This window comes from Triturus cristatus, chromosome 3_1 (assembly GCF_964204655.1).
Source record: "Triturus cristatus chromosome 3_1, aTriCri1.1, whole genome shotgun sequence".
NCBI lineage: Eukaryota > Metazoa > Chordata > Amphibia > Caudata > Salamandridae > Triturus > Triturus cristatus.
In genome coordinates this window covers 501229857-501250679 of record NC_140583.1, presented here as the reverse complement: position 1 = coordinate 501250679, position 20823 = coordinate 501229857, and the positions used below count along the sequence as shown (strand labels likewise).

The following is a 20823-nucleotide window of genomic DNA, read 5'->3' as shown; positions in this document are numbered from 1 at the left end:
ACGTGGAGTGTGTAACATCAAATGAAAAAACAAGTCATAATGGCATAGGGTGACCAGACGTCCCGGTTTTCCCCGGACGGTCCCCGTTTTTGGAGAAGTGTCCCCGTGTCCCGACACTTTTCTCCAATTCAATGAAATGTCCGGGTTTTTAAACAGTGTCCGGGTTAAACATACAAATGTCCCGGTTTTTCATTTGTTTCGGTTGTTTGAGCATGCGCGTGCATGCTCTCTTTGCACTGATTAAAGCGTGACGTTTATGTGAGCGTTGTAGCAGGAAGGGAAATCGGGCTTTGAATCAGATGGGGGGTGGGGAGAGGTGCTCCTTTCATTCCACAGCGCGAGGTTCAGCGCTTTGAATGTGACCTCTGTCTCCAGGCCGAGAAGTCAAAGGATGCAATCTGCATACATTCACACCTGAATGCCGGTCACTTAGGGTGCTTCCAGCGATACCTTTGTTTTGTTAATGCAGCGCTCCTGCTCCAACAGCTACTGATGGCAGTGCGTCTTTGAATGTCTTTATTTTGTAAAAGCCTACTTGCAGGACCTGCTTATATCCTTGTTTAGAAACAGTAACCTGTTTGTACTTCGTGTCCAGGGCCGGCTTTAGGGCGGCGCGAGTGCCACCGCACCCGGTGCTGGCTTCCTGGGGGCGCCGTGTTTTAAAGTTTATTATGCTTTTGAAGCACCTGCTGCAGCGTTTCTTTACCCCCAGCAATTACCAGGCCTCACATAAATGTCAAGATAACTCGTGTGATTAATAATCTTCCTGGAGAGAGATCAGCATTTTGTATAGTTGAGGTTTTGACTTCGGTGAAGTTAGTGTAGAGGGTTAACATGCCTGCTGCAAAGAACCTGTACCAAGTAGATTACAGAGTGAGTATGATGTAAACCGATCAGCAGATTACTGCTTTCAAAAGAGATATCCTTTTGTTACTTGCAATTTATAACTTAAAGTCCTGATATAGAATAGTGAGCTATTAACTTTCATCCTAGAACTGCATACACACTGCAAAGTATACATTATTAGAGCATTGATTAATGTTGCAAAAAGGGATAATTTGGCTAGAAATCGATTCTTATTATTAAAGAAAACTCCCAACTATGCTGTTTCTTTTTCGACTCTGCGTTTGTGCTTCTCCACACAAAGCACTCTTAAACTATACTGCCTACCAGTATGGATGACATGTGACTCCCTACACTTTTAGTCCTTTGGCTTATGTAACATTTCCTATACACTGATTACACATGCATGATTGATTGTCTCTGTGTAATGTGTGTGTGATGCGAAGTGCTCGGACACCCTACACTGGTATGAGTGGCGCTATATAACTAATTCAATGCATCTGAGAGAGTGTGGTTAAGGAGACTTGGTCACTGTTAAAGGGTGCTAGTGAGAGAATCCGTGGTGGAGGTGGTCTTGGGGGGGCGCCAACAAACACTGTCGCACAGGGCGCCACCAGCACTAAAGCCGTGGTCACCAACTATAGCAAATGTTGAGGCAAAGTCTGTTTAAATGGAATTAATGGTTACAGCCAATAAAAGACCTCTGATTTGTCGTCTGTAATGCTTCATCTCGGTCTGTGGAGGGAGCTGTCATTATAGTCCTTTTTCTATGTCCATGGCAGCTGTCAAATAGTCCTACCTTTATGTCGATGGTTACTGCAAACCGTAGTCCTACTTCTATGTCTATGACCTGTCCCCGTTTTTTGTTTTGAGAATCTGGTCACCCTATAATGGCATCATATTGGAATGGTTACAAACGCTATATGCAGATTACTTTCATATACATTAGGCAATGTTTTACATCAAGTCGCAACCCATAGTAAGTGTTAATGAATTTAAATATAAGGGAAAGTAATTTACCTCATTACTCTCTAGAATTGGGTTGTCGTGCAACCGCACTAGTGTTAGCACGTGTTCGTCCCCGTAATGATAAATACAATCACCTGTCACTGTGGCTTCCCAATAACTTCTGTAAGTAGCTATAGTGCAGGGTTCCCGTGACGTCGGGGGATTCTGAAACCAGCTACACTAACTAACGTCACATCAGGCGGGCAACTAGAGCAAAATTTCGGGGGGGGGGCTGAAAAAGATTTCAGGGGGGGGGGGCTGAAAAAGATTTCGGGGGGGGGGCTAAGTCTTCCAGCCATAGGCAGAGTGGCTGTAAGAAGGGGTGAACACACAACAAAAGCCTCATTAACGAGTAAATAGTCTTTTAAAGACCTGTTAAGTACTCGGGTGCGGCTGCAATCAGACGGACGCCAGCCCGCGAGGCTATCTCAGCCGGGCTGACGCACATGACGGGGGGCTGAAGCCCGGTGAGCCCAATGGGTGTTGCGCGCCTGCGTCACATGTTGTATGTGCGGACAGTATACTAATAAAGTTTTGATGAAAATGAATGCGCTCTAGTGGCTGCTACCATCCGTAATTGGCAAAGTGCCATACCTTCAATGTAAGTGGAGATTCGGAACGCGGCGCCCAGGCTTCGAGTCACATGTTGTAAACACGGACTATGTATTGGGGTATAATTGCTCTAGTGGCTATGTTGTATGCACGGACAGTATCCTAATAAAGTTGTTGTTCTATGAGTAATGAAAGCGCTTTAGTGGCTGCTAATGTAATTGGCAAAGTGCCTTCTCCCCAATTAAACGGGAGATTTGGGACCCGGCGTCCAGGCTCTATATATCTGAATGGGAAACAATGTGGGACACTCTCCAACATCCGCTGTAAAGCAGTGGAGAACAATGAGGGATGTGCAGCAGCTCCTGAATAAGATACATTCAGTACAATGCAGAACCAGCCTCAACTAACCTACTGAAATGCTTTAGACACAAGAATGGATTCAATAAAACAGCTTTCGAATGATTTAGGCACAATAATGTTCGAAAAAGCCACAAAACCGATGTGGACACAATAATGGGCATATTCCACATCTCCAATAAAATTAAACTATTTACTTTTTGAGCACTCTGTCACCCAAGGGCATAAGGTTATATAACAGTTTATTGATAGCAGTGAGCTCATCATCGTATGGCCTCTCGGTGTCCCGGATGTTTAGGTAAGGAGGAGTGGTCTCCTGCCTGTGGGTTATCACTGGCAAGGGCTATGTGGGTAGCGAGTTTCTACCTCAGTTTAAGTGTGTGTAATCCCAGAAAATACATGCCACAGTCTCACTTTCTCTGACCCCTGCGTGTCAGAAGAGGGAAGTGTTGGTGGGATCCCAGTGTGTGGGTTTTCCTAACCATATATGTCTTGTTGCCCAAGTATATGAATGTTTTCCTTAGTCGATGTGATCCATATTTGAGAACAGTGCCCTGCCTTATTGGTGCTGTTTTCCCTATCCCGGTTTCAATAATAATACTCTTATTTGATATACCACATAATAACACAAGTACTGTAAATAACAAATGTTATAACTAACCACTTTAATTGTACCAGAAAATGAAATAGCTATCAGACATAACTTGTAACTTATTAAGGCTGTCACTGCATAGCACTGTGAATTCTCTGTCTAAGAGTATATTGCCATCCCAGTGGGCATGTCTCAGAGTGCAAATGTTTCCTCGTACCAGGGTAGGAGTTTCCACATACATGCTGTGAGTTTCTATCAATGTCAGTGTGCATCCTGTGCCCGTGGAAGCATATCACCTGACTCTGGGTCAGTGTACTCCTAGGCACAGTATTTATTTGTTTGAATATAGATGTATTTATATGTCCTGCCATCAGTGCACTTCCTTTTAAAAAAAAAAAAAAATATTAGGTGTTTCCACTCTACACATTTATGAGACAACCACACAATAGTTGAGCTTACAGTTAGTAATGATTTTTAGTCCCAACATGATAGTGGTGTGGTAACGGGGAGGTGAAAGTGTGGGTAGGGGGTTTTGACCCTGTATTTCGCGTGAGGATGTGATTTGTTCTCTCCTCCTTGTGTTAAATACTGTGTAGTGTGACCCTGAAGGAAGAAACTGTGGAGAACTGGTCGACCTCCAACCATTGGTTTTAACTTGGGGAATGATGGTATGGGGGGGTGGGGGGAGGGGGGGGCGTCATGTGCTTGTGCTTTACAGTATGGTCTTGGGGCATAAGTGGTGTGTGCCGACTTGCGACTGTAGTCATGGCACCCTTAGCGGGTATTATGTTAGGTGCCGCCGAATTTGGCGGCCTTGACATAAGTGATGGAGCTTTGGTCATTTGCTGTCGGAATCGCTGGGGGAGAGCTGCCCATTCCGTGGAGACGCCGCACCCCTCGTACCTCCTCAGCTCTCAGTGAGTCTTCTGCCGCGCCCCACTTATTGACCGCTCCCGTCCAAGCCACCAATAGGGCCCCGCGGGAGTGCGCCAGTGCAAGGTGATGCCACGTTTTGCCAGTAATATGGCGAGTGATGAGAACCGTGTCTAGATATTATATATTGTTGTCGGTGTCGGAAAACACTGAGCGGGTAAGCTTCCCATGTGTCCGGTAGTCCTGTAAGCTCTCGTAGCGCTGTAAGGATTGCATCCCAATAGGGTTGTATGATGGGGCAGATCCAGAACATATGCTGGAATGAGATATTGTGTGTCCGGGTAGAACCGCTGGAGCTGCTCTGGCATGAGGTAAGCCCGGTGTAAGACGTAGATTTGAATGTTTTTAAATCGCTCATTACGGGATACTTTCTTGGCATGTTCTAGGGCGCTGACCCACTCCGAGTCATGTCACGGACGCTCGAAGTCCTTCCCCCATATTTGCGGCAGTTGGGTGAGCGGCTCATCCGTTAGTTCTCAATAAGAAGCACTGGACACTATGGGATGATTTTTCTAAGTAACCTGGTGGACCACACAGAAAACAACAAGTCCACCGCCATGACAGCAAGCTGCTGGAAGCTAGGGGAACTGTACCAAACCCTGCCTGAAGGTCACAGACTAGCCACTCAGCACTCGGGAGTCACGATTTATCAGACTCAGTTGTCACCTGATTTGCACACAAATACAAATATTTTAATATTCAGACCGGAATATACATCCAGAGGAAATCGTGACGTCCTGAATAGAAGCAATATCATCCATTTCAAACCTAGCCAGTCTAAGCTCAATCGATCTCTTGTCAATAGAGTTCATCAGCTCTGAAACCCCCTCGGGGGCGAAGGCACCAAGACATCCTGGAGGCCACCCACAATCGCCCAGAAAGTTCTTGAAGAAAGCCTCGTCTTTAAGAACTGGGGCATAAATATCATCCCCTATCGTGCACCAGAGCTTTCACCAGCCCAGGGCAGAGGACCAGCAGGATCGAACAACCCCAACTGCCATTTTCTTAAAGAAGACATGGGGCACTCACCAAGGAAGACGAGGGTCCCACCATATTTACACAGGCGTCTCCAGAGCTATATCGACTCACATTACTCGGAAAAATAATCTTAAGTGGCTCTCCAGAACAATAAATAGTCAACCTCGCAGCCAATGACAGGACGTGGAAAAAACTGCAGCCGCTAGGAACTGTAAAGACCCTCTTCACTTGTGTTCATGGAACATTAACGTCTTCGGCAGCAAAATTTCAGACCAGGACTTTTCCCATTACATAAAATCCTTCGCTATCATTCTGATGCAGGAAACCTGGCTGCCAGAACCACATCATCTGTAGGGATGCAAGTGTTTCTTTACACCGGTAGTCAAGAGGGCAAAACATGGCCATCTACATGGCGACATGACAACTTACGTATCAATAGCTTGCACAGTCTCAGCATACCTATCACACGCTGCCTCTTCAGATATCAACACAGTCAAAATCGTCACCTGTCTCCAAAACAGGGCAAATGATACAATAATCATCAACGCCTACATCCTACCAAAAAGCGAAGCTAAAGCTATGCGACAGCTGGTATAACACCTCGTGGTAGCCGAGGGAGAAACTGCAAACATTGACCTCACAGGGGATCTGAACCTGCATCTGCTGGGCTCCTCATGGGATGAATCTGTTACAGCCCAATCTTCCCTCTGGAATTTACCTGCGCAAGACAGAAACTCTCATGGCCGTATCACCAGACTAGGCATATGTCTATTGGACGATCTAGAGCACCTCAATCTAAGGGCTCTCAATGGCAGGTTCCAGGAAGATAACCTGTGGGTGGCTCCTTTTATTCCTCTTTTACAAGCACAAAGAAAGACTATACCTTTGTCTCCCTTTCAATGTTGCAACAGGCTGTCTAGTTCCGCCTAAGAAAGAAAGGCAACAACGACCATCGTCCTCAAGAAATATCTCTACTAACAACTGTGCCTGTATTCAGCCGTTCAACGGAGATACCCGATTCCATCTTTACAGTTAATTAAAAGAAGATTAAGTTCGCACAGTCAACCATAGGGTATCTGTCAGAGTCAACAATGATGCTTCTACAAGCACAATTGGGTACAACAAAATATGCAATAGGAAGGTGGAAGTGCTTCACTAGCATTTTGGAGGAAATATTTGCTGTGCCACTCAGAGCAAAACCCCAACGAGGTGGGGAGCATCCTAAAATCCAGTGGATCAAACTAAAGCAAGTCAAAAGAACCGTACACAACACCCTAAGGTCCCTTCGACACAATCCTGAGGACATCACTCTACTACAGACATAACTTCAACAGCAAAAAACAACATGAAAGAAGCTGAAGTGGGCTGCTACCAGATCATGAGAAGACGAAATTTGGGTAAAGTTGTTCGCAGATATTAAGCACAATGATAGTACACAAATCTGGGGGACAGTCAATAAGCTAACATGTCCATCACATGAGGGAGTCACGCCTCACATATCAGAAGACACCTGGGCAGCGTATCTAGGGGACCATTTCAACCATCATAATGCTGCACACGCCACAGGCAAGGAAACCAGTAAGCTACCAATGGACACCCTTTCTGACATCTCTTTAAAGAAAGGCAGTCCTATAGCACCTTCCCCTAAACCATCAACTGCACCACGGCACTCCTATAGGTCACCCCAAACAAACTCAATTAGACGGCAAATCAGAAAGGGCAGGAGAGAAGGGGCCCTGGGACCCAACGGCACCTCGCCGGCAATCTTCAAACAGACCGCGGAATTCTGGGCAGAAGCATTAGAACTATTCTTCTCTAAAATCAGACTTTGTGGCACAATCCCAGCACAATCCCAGCCTCTTAGAGAGGTGGGAGAGGTTCAATAATCTCTCCAATATATAAAAGCGGGTATAAGACCTTGGCAAAAAACTATCGTTTAGTTGCCCTTATTGACATGGAGCCCAAAAAAATTGCAAGGACACTACTAGAGGAACTCTTGTCCTGGGCAACTGAGAATACAATAATACCACTCAATCAAACTGGGTTCTCAAACTCTCCGCACAACAACTAACATCTTGGCCATGTCACTTCTCATTGACATGGCAAAAGCCTCAAAACAATCTCTTCACTTCAGCCTAATTGATTTCAGGGCAACTTTCGACCATGTGGATCGGGGCAGGCCCTGGAGTAAGCTGGCATGCTGGGGGATTCCCCAGACTCTGCTGGACTTGTTAAAAACTCTCTATACGGACACCTGGGTGCAGGTGAAGCTGGGTTAAGGAACAAGTCTCAAGGCAAATACCAACAAGTAAAGGGCTCAAGCAGGGGTGCGTCCTGGATCCCACTTTATTCAATCTTTTTCTGGCTGACTTGATGCAGGCACTCTGCTTGCAACCCTCATGTCCCAAAGCTAGGGGGTTTGGCACTGTCGAGCTTTCTCTATGCTGCTTATGTAGTTTTGGTCAGTCACACTCAGGTGGGCCTACAGCACCTCCTTAACACAACAGAGGAATACTTCAATCAATCAATCAGGGGTTGGTAAATCGCGCTACTCACCCGTGAGGGTCTCAAGGCGCTGAGGGGAAAGATAGGGCAGCTCCGATCAGTCCAAGAGCCAGGTCTTGAGAGCCCGACTGAAGGAGTGCAGGGTTGGTGAGCGTCTTATTTCTACTGGGAGAGTGTTCCATTCTGTGGCTGCGGTGTAGGAGAATGCTCTCCCTCCGGATCAACTTCGGCAGACGCAGGGGATCTCTGCCAGGGCGAGGTCAGCTGAACGGAGGTTCCTATTGGGTGCGTGGAAGCTCATTCTGCTGTTGAGGTACTTGGGTCCGATGTTGTTGAGAGATTTGTAGGCGTGCATGAGTAGCTTGTAGGTGACTCTCTTCTCGACAGGGAGCCAGTGGAGTTCTCGCAAGTGAGGGGTCATGTGTTTGTGGCGAGGTATCCCTAAGATGGGCCTGGCAGCCGGGTTTTGGATGGTTTGGGGTTTGCGAAGTATTTGTAGATTCCTGCGTAGAGGGCGTTGCCGTAGTCGAGCTTGCTGGTGATGAGTGCATGTGTGATGGTCTTTCTGCAATCAGGGGGGATCCACTTGAACGTCTTACGCATGATACGGAGGCAGTTGAAACAGGTGGATGAGATAGCGTTGATTTGGCGGTTCATGGAGAGGAGGAGTACAAGAATACTTGGTTGAAAACGGATTAAAAGTCAACTTTGATAAGACACGCACTATGATGATCAGCAACAACAAGAAAAAGACACTGGTCTGGTTCTTGGGCAAGACACAAATTAAGACAGCAACAGAACACAAATATTTAGCGGATGATTGTTGATAAAGCGTGTCAATATGCGCACCAGTAGGAGACCATCAAAAGGGAAGGGCTGGCACTGGCAGTGACGCTAAAGAATTTAAAATCAAAATTAAACGGGCCAACGCTGATCTCGCTTCTCTGGGTAGTGCAAGCTAAACTTTTGCCAACAATAAAATACGGCAGCGGACTCCAGAGGTTGGGGTGTTAATATACTAGACTGCGCCCTAATCAAAGCATACAGAATTATCTTCAGCCTGCCAATGCACACCTCGCCAGCACCGATCAGGCTGGAGTTTGGACTGCAAAAGCAGTCCTTGACCAGGTAAGGAGGTGTCATAATCTGCTGGGGCAAAATGAGAAAGGCTGCTCCCAGCCCTCTGAACCACTATTTATGGCAACAGCTACAAAAGAGAGACACTTCGCCTGCCAGAACCTATCATCAAGAATCCCTGATCAAGATCAGGCTATGGGAAGCTTCTATCAGCCACACTGCCTTTTAAAAAATGAACTGTATGGATTCAACAAAGCTCCTCTTGCTAGTGGAAGTCAAGGCTGTTTTCTCAAGTAGAGCCCATGATTGGCTGTCATTGAATAGTTACAGCGCACGTGCCCCCAAAAAATACTTTAGCCTAGGCTACTCCAGAACCACCAGGGAGCAATTCCTGATACACCATTTGGGGCTATTGCCTTGTGCACCGCACCTTCCCCACTGGCAGAGGGAGGTCACAACGACGGCCTGCCGCCTCTCTGGCACAGACATGGAAAACCTGTCACATTTGTTATGAACCTGTAAAGAGATGTTGAAGGAAAGGAGACACTTGCTTATGGCTCACTTCAACCAAAGAGGGATCCGCACGTTGGAGGCAGACTGTGTTGGTCTGCTTCGCAACTGAGGATCCACAGCTGAACTGTCGATTAGTAAAATTCCTTGCACTGGTGAGAAAGTAAATTCCAAAACGAGACATCAAGGTACTCTATGATTCGTCCCGAACCTCAAGAGATGGCTGACAAAAACTACATCTGCCCTGGGCTTGGTTATCATGGCTAAACCATGCCTTGTGGTCGGAACTTGCCATCCTTGCACCCGACTCAAAGCATTGCCCTACTCTGCATACTGCGCTCCTTAACTGGGAACTAGATTCTGCCCGTCCCTGACATTACTCCACGCTAGGATCACAGGCAACAGCCCTGCATGTGACTAAATCACGCCTTAAGGTCTGAACCCGTCATCCTTACACCCGACACTTTCTTCACGGCAGCACTCCCGTACTTAGAACCAGACTTGTCCATCCCTGGAACTGCCCCACCGTTGAATCACATACAACGGCCGTACACTAGGCACTTTTAGTTCTCATGCACTTTGCAGTTGGCACTTTCTGCACTTGGATAAAGTCTGGTTGTTGGGAAGGGGCTTCAGAGACTTAGCACTTTAAAAAAAACAATAAATATTCTAAGCACTTCCAAGTGGCGCTTTACTGCACTCGTTCTTGCATTTGGTCTAGAGAAAGGAGCTTGGCTGTTAATTGTCAATGCTGCTGTTTGAACCTTATCCAGGCAATTTCAAATCTGTATGAAGATTAATTCTTTTTAGCCAGTTCTTGCCCTTAATGAGATATTTTTATCTATGTACGTGAGTATTACATTCTAATGCATGTCTTTATGGTTTTATTGACTGTTTGCTATATTGTAATGGATTTCAGTAACTATGCAAATAAAATAAACTTAAAACTTGAAACTGGTGAAACACATTGAGGACTATGGAGAAGTGGGCGGCTACTGAAATGCAATATGATACAATAGAGATACTACCCTAACCCCACCACTGAAATGCACAGAGTACAATGAGTGCCTGCCTCAATTCCCTACTGAAATGGGGGTCGAAGCAGAAAATTAATCAACAACTGACAGTTAAACTAAGGCGAGGAAAGTCTGAAAAGCCAGTCAAAATGTTAGGGTCGTGGTATGCATGAAATGCAGCTGTGACCAGTACACACAGTTAGAGCAGGATATTACATCACAGCGATCAATTACCCCAGTAAGGGTCCCCTCGTCGGTTCCTGAAGTGCTCGGACCTCCTGGATCTCTCCACTTTGCTAACAGAGATGAAGCCTTCCCAAGGACTGAAGTCTTCAGCTGATCCCTTGTCGCTTCACAGGGCAGAAAAGATTCCAATGGTGTCCAAATGATTTTTCTTTAACAAAATAAAATGTAAAAAAAAAGAATTAAATACGTTTCAAATTCGAAAGTAGGTCTTGCTTTTGAGATGTAGTACTTTACACATAAATTATACAAATAAAAAATACTGACTTTATATTTGAAGTCTAGATTGAAAGAAAAGGAAATCTGAGACGTATTCCTTAAGTGCCTGTTGGAGCGTTGTCTGGCAAGGCATTAATTCTGAGACAGCCAGCGAGCAGAAAAACAGGACAGCCGAAAAGCATAGTAATGTGCGGTATTTTAGGATGTGCTCAAAACATCCCGGTCCTGGCACAGTCTGTCCTTGCCCGATTTGGTTCTGTGCTTATGTAATGTAGTAATTACGTACATTTACTTTTTGTTAGCCCTACCTAGGTACAACAGAATTGGCATAACTCATTAAAGTGCTTAGAATACGCTCTCTATTTATTAGCTGTAACAAAAGGCCCTGCCTGGTCTAAAGGTGCACACCAACAAACATATTTTAGAAAAACACAACATGTGTGATGGAACTGCCACTGCTCCTTCATTAAGCTAGATCTGTGCCCGTTTTCACTTCTTATATGCTCCTAATAAGAAGATCAAGCTGGTCTTTGTATGGGCTTACAAATCACCGTCCTGTGAAATAGTACTATGTTCTCCCATTACCACTCATTCCATTTCTGGATGTGCAAACCCTAGGTTTCCTTGTTATTTGTGAAACAATATCTGTAATTCTCAACCACTGCACCGCGCTCCGATGCCCTCAAGCCCTGGTTTGTTCGATCAGGAGTTTAGTAGTATAACAAATATGTGTAGAGATTACACAGTTTGGGGTGCAAACCTGAACTGGAGGCACACTGTGCTGCTGGAGACGCACATCGGTCAGGTAGGTAGGTACCTGTGAGTCAGGAAGGTTACAGAGTATGTTTACTGTAGAGAAAATAGCGCCACTGAGTATACCTTGTAATGAGGTACTCATGGGATAATGCCACTTTTAAAAAATTGGACCAAAGTGTGCACCAGCGTGTTCAGCACCAGGATACCCTCCCTGGTGATAGTGCGCTCTACAAATCTGCATAACATAACTCATGTGAATTATGTGCGTGAGATGAAGAAAGATGGTGCTGAATAAGCTGTACAGTAGTTGGTTACATCAAGTGCTGGCAGATTTATTATAAGTGTTCATTGGCTGGAGAAAGGTAGTGCTACTGTAGATGCCCGATCAGACATCTCTAAAATTGGAAGGTTGATGCATGTATCTTGACATGGACACAAACTCCTCCTGTTAGGTGTGCTCAAGGGCTTAAAGTAGAGTGCGCTGCTGGAGTTATTTGGTAATCAAGTACCATAGGAGATGGTTGCTCGCATGTTGCATGCAGAAGCCCACAGTAGTGATAGTCCACTGTAAAGAAAGATTCTGAACTGAAGGCAAAGGCAACAGGCGATATTGCAGTATTACAGATGCAAGGTGCATGGACCTCACTGGGGAGCATGGTTTTGGAAAGAAAGGAGCTTGTGCGTATAACCCGTAGGAAGAAGGCAATGCTGTGTATGCCTGGTTATAGAGTACCTCGGGGAGTGGAGTCTCATGGTATATTTCCAGGGGAGAATACAGAGCAGAGAAGCCCCTCTTCATCAAGTGTTTCTGGCTTAGAGACAGCTAGTGAACTAATGTTTGTTTGGTGGTGATGGTTGTCAGGGGCGGCTAGGGACATTACCCCCTGGTTGTAGATTATGACTGATTGTTTGGTCCAGAATGTATCTATGCTGACAAAAGGCAAATTACGTTGGGCTGTCTGGGGAAGAGGATTTTGCGGTGCTGCCGGGCTCGCATTATATCTCTCAGTCCTCTATATGCAACAACAAAAAAAATAAGGGTTGTGAAATATTTGCAAAGGGTGATCTTAAAGATATCTGGTTGTCAGCTACCCCAAAACTAAAGTTAGCAATTCATGCAGCTCTTTGACACGGAGTTGAGCCCATGCCCCAATGGTTCATTTTAGAGTTTCAAATAACAGATGGTATGGCTACAGATGCTTGTTGAAGCGATATGTAACCTAGGTACTACCAAATCACTGCGTGTCCACTGGTTCATGTATAGACGATGTTGAATCCTGCAAATTAAATGAATAGACGGCTTCGTGTCACAGTGGACACAATGAGGCAGTCCTGTACCTTTATTTAACTCTCGATATTTAGGTAGCTGAACACCAGATTCTCGTTGCTGAAACCGATTGCTCTAAACAACAACACAACATGGTCTGCAAAAAAGAAACTTAAGGCCATTACGTCTTGGGCGACTTTGGGAAATCTGGCAGCCTTACCCGCACGATGTTTCTCAGCTGGAGGCATAGGGTGCTGCTGGGTGTGCATAGCAGTGTGGTAACGTGCTAAGTAGTCAAGTGCTTTTTGGTCAGCGACGGGCAAATACCTTTCAACTCGACAGAATTTTGGCGGGTGTCACGCTTTTTGTACTTTTATTAACCCTCCTGACAAACAAAATGATAGACCGTAATATGGTCACCCGTTTTCAAAACTGCATCACCCTCCAAAAAGTGTTCATTCCTAATTTACCTTAAAAGGATCGCCCTCTTAAACAACTAAATTCGCCTCATTTTGTAGTCAAGAAGTTGCCAGGTATGCAGACAACTGTCGACCAAAGGACAGTGGTCGAAGTGGGGAAAAAAAAGTAGGGGAACTGTGGGCGGAGCATCAGGGGGCGCGAATATTCCGAGGATTGGGTCAGTGGGCGGAGTCAGAGGTGTGGCTAGAAAGAGCAAAACATCCCAATTTTTAGTATGTTTGGCATTTCACTGACGAGTTACAGCTTATAATGTTATTTAATGCAACCAATAGATACACGTTTATTTGAGGTTTAATAGATGAGTTATTGACATTAAAATACATTTACAATTTGGGATACGTATTCAATCACAGAATGTCCCAAATACGCATATAGGTGGAATCATAAGCCATTTGTGTCCGAGCCATGCAGTTTCTTTCATTAGCACTTCTCCTCCCTTTTTCTAACCAATTCTGAACATAACATTTGGCTTTAGATTCGATGACAGGAAGCCCCACGTGTTGGGGAGCACTGTTGATGACATCATTCTGTGCCCCACGGTCAATGCAAAATTGTTTTGTGTTTTTACATGCTTCAAGCAACGTGTCATGAAGCCAGCATTAGATGCCTCTTAGTTTCCTGTTATTGTATCTAGACCTAGCACTCTAAAACAACCCAGACCTGTTGGTTTTGCAGATGTTTTTAGCAGTATCAGATGAATGAGATACAACTATTTTATGAGTAGTTTGTGTAATTACCACTCAAGTTAGATAGCAATCAGAATTGCAAATGCATCAATTCTGAAATTATGAGACTCAAACATTGGTAGAGTCAAAAATAGGTAGTGGTCCTCCGATTATTTCAATCAGTTATTTTCTCCCCTACAGGCTACTATCCTCTGCAATCACTATTAGACACCTTCCTCCTTTGTCTCTCCATTAGCACTGTAGGTGTCTAGGAATACCACCCACCAGAGACTGCATGAGAGAAGTTCAAACATGAATCGCAAAATATCCTAGTTTGCAAATGTTTTCCACATAATTATAACTGCCGTGTTTGCCACATAAAGCACCATCTGCTTCATAAGCTGGTGGTTTTACCTAAAAATTTGTTTGTATCTCAAATGGATCAAAACAACGTGACTTGTGTTGCTGTGAAGTGGAGAGCCCTTTACAAAGGTTGACTGGTCACGTTCTCAGGGCTGCTATTAATGAGGCGAAAGCTTTGCAGAGACTGTTAGTATGTGTAAAAATGTCAAAATAACAAAGTATCAGAAAATGTACCACATTAAGCTGCAGTCTTTCATTGCTGCATAATTTAGTCAACACTGCAACATAATTTTGCCCTCCATTACTGCATAATTGCAGTGGCCCAAAAGCAGGCAGCACATGTTAAAAGTGCTGGCTGCTTGAAGCAAAGAGACACCGTGAAGTTTGAGAACTTAGGGACATATTTACGGGAATGGTGGTGCAACGCATCAAGTTACTTTGCTGTGCTGCCCTGCGTCACAGGGAAAGGGCAGAAATGCACTGTCTTTATCCAATACAGTGCATTCCTGCCCATTCCAAGTGTGCTGGTGCCGTTTCGTCAGCCTAGCGCCAACGCAGGCACCCTTGCTTCCGTTGCATGCAGCATTGTTTTTGTGCACAAAAGCAAACCTGAGAGGCTTATTCTTCTTTGTATGAGTGCTGCACATATAGAAAGAGGAAAACAGGGAGAAATAAAGATTTTTCTCCTTGTTGTGCCTCCCTTGGGGAGGCGTAAGATTTTGAATCAGTCCCAGGTTTACAAGTCCTTGTAAATCTGGGAATGCATAAAAAACGTGAGAGTTGAGTGGGAACACCTACTGCAACGCCTACCTTGTGCAGAGTAAGTCAAAGCAGCAATTTGCGCTGTGTTGCATTACTCCATATTTATGAAACCATTCAAAGCCATGCAAAGTGACTTTGCGTGGCTTCATAAATGACTTGCAGATTTGTGACGGACATTTACCACGTTCTGTGGTGCAAGCATGACGCAAGGCCCTTGTAAACATTCCCCTTAGTCTGGTGTGCATGCAAATCCTGCATTGCCAATCCCTGGTGAGTTGCATTAATACTGCTGGAACAAGGCCAATGGAGGCACCTATGTGTGAGGCGGACTGCCCTCAAGGGTCCTGTGACCTCAGTGACAAAGTCACTGCTGTTCTAGGGTGTGCTGCTTCGTAGGCCTACTCGCAAGACTGTAGGTGAACCTCAGTATGGATTGTGATGGACAGGCCTTCAAGGTTAACCCACACTGGCCACCGGTAGGGTCCACTTGCTGGTGCTTAGAGACCAGGGTTTCTATGGACTAGTATGGCCTTCTAAGGTCTAGTAGGGGAATGTGCTCCCTCAGGAGAGTGGTCTGGTGGACTGGTCATGAAGCCCGATTCCCCAGTTCCAGATTTGGTAGCTCTGGCCGTAGTGCCACATCCTATCCTCCCTGAGCACACTTCTGTCCCACTGAGAGACACTTGCACTGCCTTATAAACACCTGGCTGTGACTCAATTCAAATTACGCACTGCCTGAAAAAAGTAACAACATCCTGGAAAAGGCAAACACTCATAGGCACAGGAAGATTATGTAAAGCGTGCGAAATAAGCAGGAACAACATGGCTACTTTAGTTTTTACACTCCTTGTATAGAAATCAATGAGTGTTTTTTGCCTCAAACGTTGAGGACATGAAAACTGTGCTCTTAGTGTACACAGGTAAGCCTTTGGTGTACTCGTGGACAGCAAGGAAGGGCATAAGCAGGGCTCAGAAGATTAAGGGATTCTTGAGGAAAATCTGATCTGACTCACAGAAACCCACAGGGCTCCTCCACATTCATGTCAGCCAGCAAGCTGCTCAAACATCGACATTATGTATTCAAGTGTCCTGCTAACTATCCTTTTGAACAGTCTGGCTTGCTAACTCTCCTACCCACAAAAAACTTGAAAGAGCTCTTGAGGGTAAAAGGCAAAATTATATTTTCATTCGGGAAGCGAAGGATACATCCAACTTTATTTTTTGTGGTGACACAATCGTACATTAGTTAGGCTGTAATGCATTGCTAAAACAAAATCACAAACCTAAGAGGTCCCAAAGGCAAGACCTATTGGCTTTGCCAATGCTTGTTTAGATATCTCATTTGCTAAATGGGGCACTTTTAATTTGGTGCCAGACAGGGCCAAACTGGGAACCCAAGGCAGCCCTGGGAAATTTGTGTCCATCCCCTGCACAGTGTGATGCATGCGAACGCAGCAAGCAAGCCTGATGACTGCAAAAGAGACACGGGGAGAGGATGTTCTCTCCCCTAGAAAATTTTGGAAAAAATTACATAAATGGTGCATTCTACAACACATTGTATTATGTATTCCATTGTATTAGCTTTTAGAGAACAGTAAATGATGACCTTACGGTGCACCAGGATACGACAATCTTGTTGGGGCCCTTCAAGGATTCCCTCACTATCACCCTGCAACAGCGCCCCTCATCTCTCCACTGCCCCTCTCTCACATGTATTTAAATTGTTTTATAGTGCCTCTCATACCAGTGAGGGACTTGGAGCACTTTACATCATGCACACATACAGAGACAATTAATAATACGTGTGTAAATCAAGGTTTAGAAAATGTTTACAACACAAAAAGGGCTACAAGGTGTTAGGATTCACATGCCATCAATTCTGGTTGCATTTTTTTTAAGATCTGGAACACAACCCGAGGGTTCAAAATGTAACACAGTAGTTGGATTTTCTAAAAAGAATGTATTTCTTCCCAAACAAACCAATTTTAGCAGTATTAGGATAATGAATGACTGGGGAAAAAACATAACTTCCAAACCCTCACCATGCAGTTTGCATGCAGCTCTCTGTGACAAAAGCAGTAACCCACTGAGCTTTGCCCATTAAATACAGTTCTGTGATTTGTATGGTACAGGTTCTTTGCAGCAGGCATTTTAACCCTCTGTGCTACAATGGATGGGTCAAAACTGGCAATAGACAATACTCCAATCTCTCTCCAACAGGAAGATCAACCACCAGAGATATAAATCTTGACTCTTTTATTGTTGCCTGAAATCTGCTGGGCTTACAAGGAATCCTGCAGTGATTTTTGCGATTTTGAGAGTGAGAAGTGAGTCATTGTGCTGGACAGCCCTACGGGTTTTGTTACTGGGGGTCGATTTTGCAGCCTCCAGTAATAAAACCAGATGCCCAGTACACCAGCCCGGCCTTGGAGCCAGGGCTTATTTGTTTTCACAGTCAGACCCTGGATGGGGCTCACAAGGGGCTCTGGTGCTCGGGTGTCACAGAAATGGACACCTCGGGCTGCTTTTATGTTATATCCTTGGAAAAGGGTAAACAGTATTTTCAAAAAGACCACATCCCTGAACATAGACAGAGAAGCAGTACACATTTTATAAAATAGAATACGGAAAACAGCAGATAAGACATTAAACATTTTCCACATTTATTTTTAAAACGCACCAAGGTTTGAGCACAGTCTGCCACGAATTCCAGTCCTCTTCCTTTCCGTGAGGTATTGTCAGTCTGGGTGCAGGGCCGGCTTTAGAGCTGGTGGCGCCCTGTGCGACAATGTTTGTTGGCGCCCCCCCCAATGACCACCTCCACCACGGATTCTCTCACTAGCACCCTTTAACAGTGACCAAGTCTCCATAACCACAGTCTCTCAGATGCATTGAATTAGTTATATAGCGCCACTCATACCAGTGTAGGGTGTCCAAGCACTTTGTCTCTGTGTAATGTGTGTGTGATGCAATCAATCATACGTGTGTAAATCAGTGTATAGGAAATGTTACATAACCCAAAGGACTAAAAGTGTAGGAGTCACATGTCATCCATACTAGTATAGTTTAAGAGTTCTTTTTTTTTTTTTTTTTTTTTTTTAAATTATTTTTATTGCAGGAATTAGTAAATCTTTACATAATCGGCCAGCATTACATCTCAAGCCGGAGCGTTGAAACCCAACCCTCCGATCCCCTCCGAAAGTTGTTTACACAGCCGTTCAGCCCACAACCCTGGGGTCGGGCGGCGAAAGTCCGTGGGGGCTCAGGAGGTTGTCGAGGTCGGCCCGGAGGATTCGTTGTCCTTCATCTGCTTTTCTAAACAACCCTATAACTCCAAAAACACCCCCCCACCCTTAAAACCCCCCAATCCCAGAAAAACCCTCCCCCCCCCCGCCATCAGCGCGCGGCATCAACCGCAACCGGATCTTCTTGGGTACCCATGGGGGAAGCAATAAAGCTGAAAAGTGCAACCGTCTAACGGGACTCAGGGCGCGCCGCTTCCTCACGTTCGGCATCGCCGGGGGCGCAATATTCCCTAAGGGCCTGCACGAGCATCTCCCACTCCAGCGCTGTCTCCTCGGCCTTCTCGTTACGCTGCCTCCAAGCTAGCTGGTATCTAAGCGTACTCTCCCCCGCCGCCCACTTCAAAAATTCGCTGTGCCACCGGCTCCCTGTCGGGCCGGTCCGTGCCTTCCAATTCCTGGTCACCTCCCGTTTAGCAAGGAGCAGCCCCAAATCGATGAATTTACTAGATATTTTATTCTTGGAGGTATGAGGGAACCAATGCAGGAGACCCACCGCCGCATCCAACGAAAGGGATCTCCCCGTCGTTTCCTCCAGGGTCTTCTCCACTTCCTCCCAATAGGCCGACAATCCCGGGCAGGCCCACAGCATGTGGAGAAGGTCCGCCTCCTGGGCCGGGCACCTGGGGCACTCCGCTGAGGCCGCCGCAAAATATCGCCTGATTTTCACCGGGGTCAAATATGCTCTATGGAGCACATAATAGTGGACTAATTGAAAGCGGGCGTGGCGTGTGCCCTTCCAGGCACGCCGCACCAGCTGAGCCCAGGTCGTCTCTGGGATCTCCTTGCCAATGTCCTCCTCCCATCGGTTTCTCAGGGTGGTGAGGGGAGCCAGCCCCTCCTTGAGCAGTCTACCGTAAAGGCATGTGACCGCCCTTACCGTGCCCGCGGACATCATCACGTATTGGCACACTGGGGATAAAAGGGGTTCTGCCTGCCCGGACCTCCAGTGCGCCTGGATCGCTCGAACAAGGGCCGAGTGCAGCAAAAAGTCGCCGCGGGGAATCCCGAAGCGATCAATGAGCTCCTGGAATGGCAAGAGCGTCCCGTCCTCGTAGAGATCACCGATGAGCTGCAGGCCGGCGTCCTCCCAGGTCGCCAGCCGCGACCAATCACCCCCATGGGGCAAAGCCGTTAGCATCCCCAGCGGTATTTCGGGTGCATACGGTGTTCGCTGGTGGCCCCGGGCGTGAGCCCGGTTCCAGCACAGGCGAACAGTCCGCTCCTCCATGGACAAGTCCTGCAAGGCCAATCGTTGCCTCATCACTATGAAGGAGAGAACATGCTTGGCCATACCCGTTCCCCTCCTGTCCTCGGGGCCCCGGAACTCCCGAGCGATCTCCTGGGTGAAGGTCTGGAGCTGCGCCGCTAAGTAATATTTTTCGAAGTCCGGCGCCGCAAGCCCACCCTCCTCCTTCGGCCTCATCAGGGTCTTGAGGGCCACCCGCCGGCGGCCCGAGCCCCAAAGGAATCCGACTATCATGGACCGTAATAGTCGAAACGTGGTCGGTGGGATCCAGATCGGTAGTGTCCGGAAATAATATAACAGCCGGGGGAGCGCCACCATTTTAAGCAGAGCGATCCGCCCTGCCACCGAGAGCGGCAGCGTGGCCCAAAAGCCCATACTGCCTCGAAGTGCCCGGATGCCCCGGGCAATGTTCCCATCAAGGAGGCCAGAAGGTTCGTGGTAGACATACACCCCTAGATATTTGAAGCAGTCGGGTTCCCATCTAATCTCCCTACTTAAGGCAGGTGTAGGGGTGCCCTTGCGAATCGGGAAAAGACAAGTCTTAGTCCAATTCACTCGAAGGCCCGAGACCTCCCCAAACTCCGTGAGCGCCGTCGCAGCTCCACGTAGGGCAGCAAGCGGGTCCTCTAGGAAGAGCAACAGATCGTCTGCGTATAGCGAGACGTAGTGCGGGCCCGACAGGGTCCACAGGCCCGCGTAATGGGCTCCCGACCGGAGATGCAACGCAAGAGGCTCCACCGCCAGCGCAAAGAGCAGTGGGGAGAGCGAGCAGCCCTGCCTCGTGCCCCGTTCCACCGGGTATCGTGAGGAAATCAGCGGTCCCGCCCGAACCCTGGCTGACGCCGAGGCGTACAGCACCCTGGTCCAGCTGACGAAACCCTCCCCGAGGCCGAACCTCCGCAACACAGTGCAGAGGTAGTCCCATTCCAGGCTATCAAAGGCCTTCTCTAAGTCCACTGATAGGACAACCGGGCATGGGGCGTCCACAAGCGGTTCCCCAAGCAAGCGGCACAACCTGCGAATGTTCATGGTCGTGTTACGCCTGGGGATAAAGCCAGCCTGGTCCTCATGCACTAAGGAACTCATGTGCCCAAGCAGCCTCGTGGCCAAGATGCTGCTCAGTATTTTATAATCCACCGTCAGCAT

At 46.7% G+C, this 20823-nt stretch overlaps 1 protein-coding gene across 6 annotated transcripts in view; it reads right to left on the bottom strand.

The window, feature by feature from the left end:
* MAN2A2 (mannosidase alpha class 2A member 2) overlaps positions 1-20823 on the bottom strand; it is a 658091-nt gene that overhangs the window by 622256 nt on the left and 15012 nt on the right. For all 6 annotated transcript variants that reach the window (XM_085644368.1, XM_085644371.1, XM_085644369.1 and 3 more), the window contains one exon: positions 10606-10765. In XM_085644368.1, coding sequence (XP_085500494.1) covers positions 10606-10765 — 160 coding nt within the window. The remainder of the gene's footprint in view (positions 1-10605; positions 10766-20823) is intronic.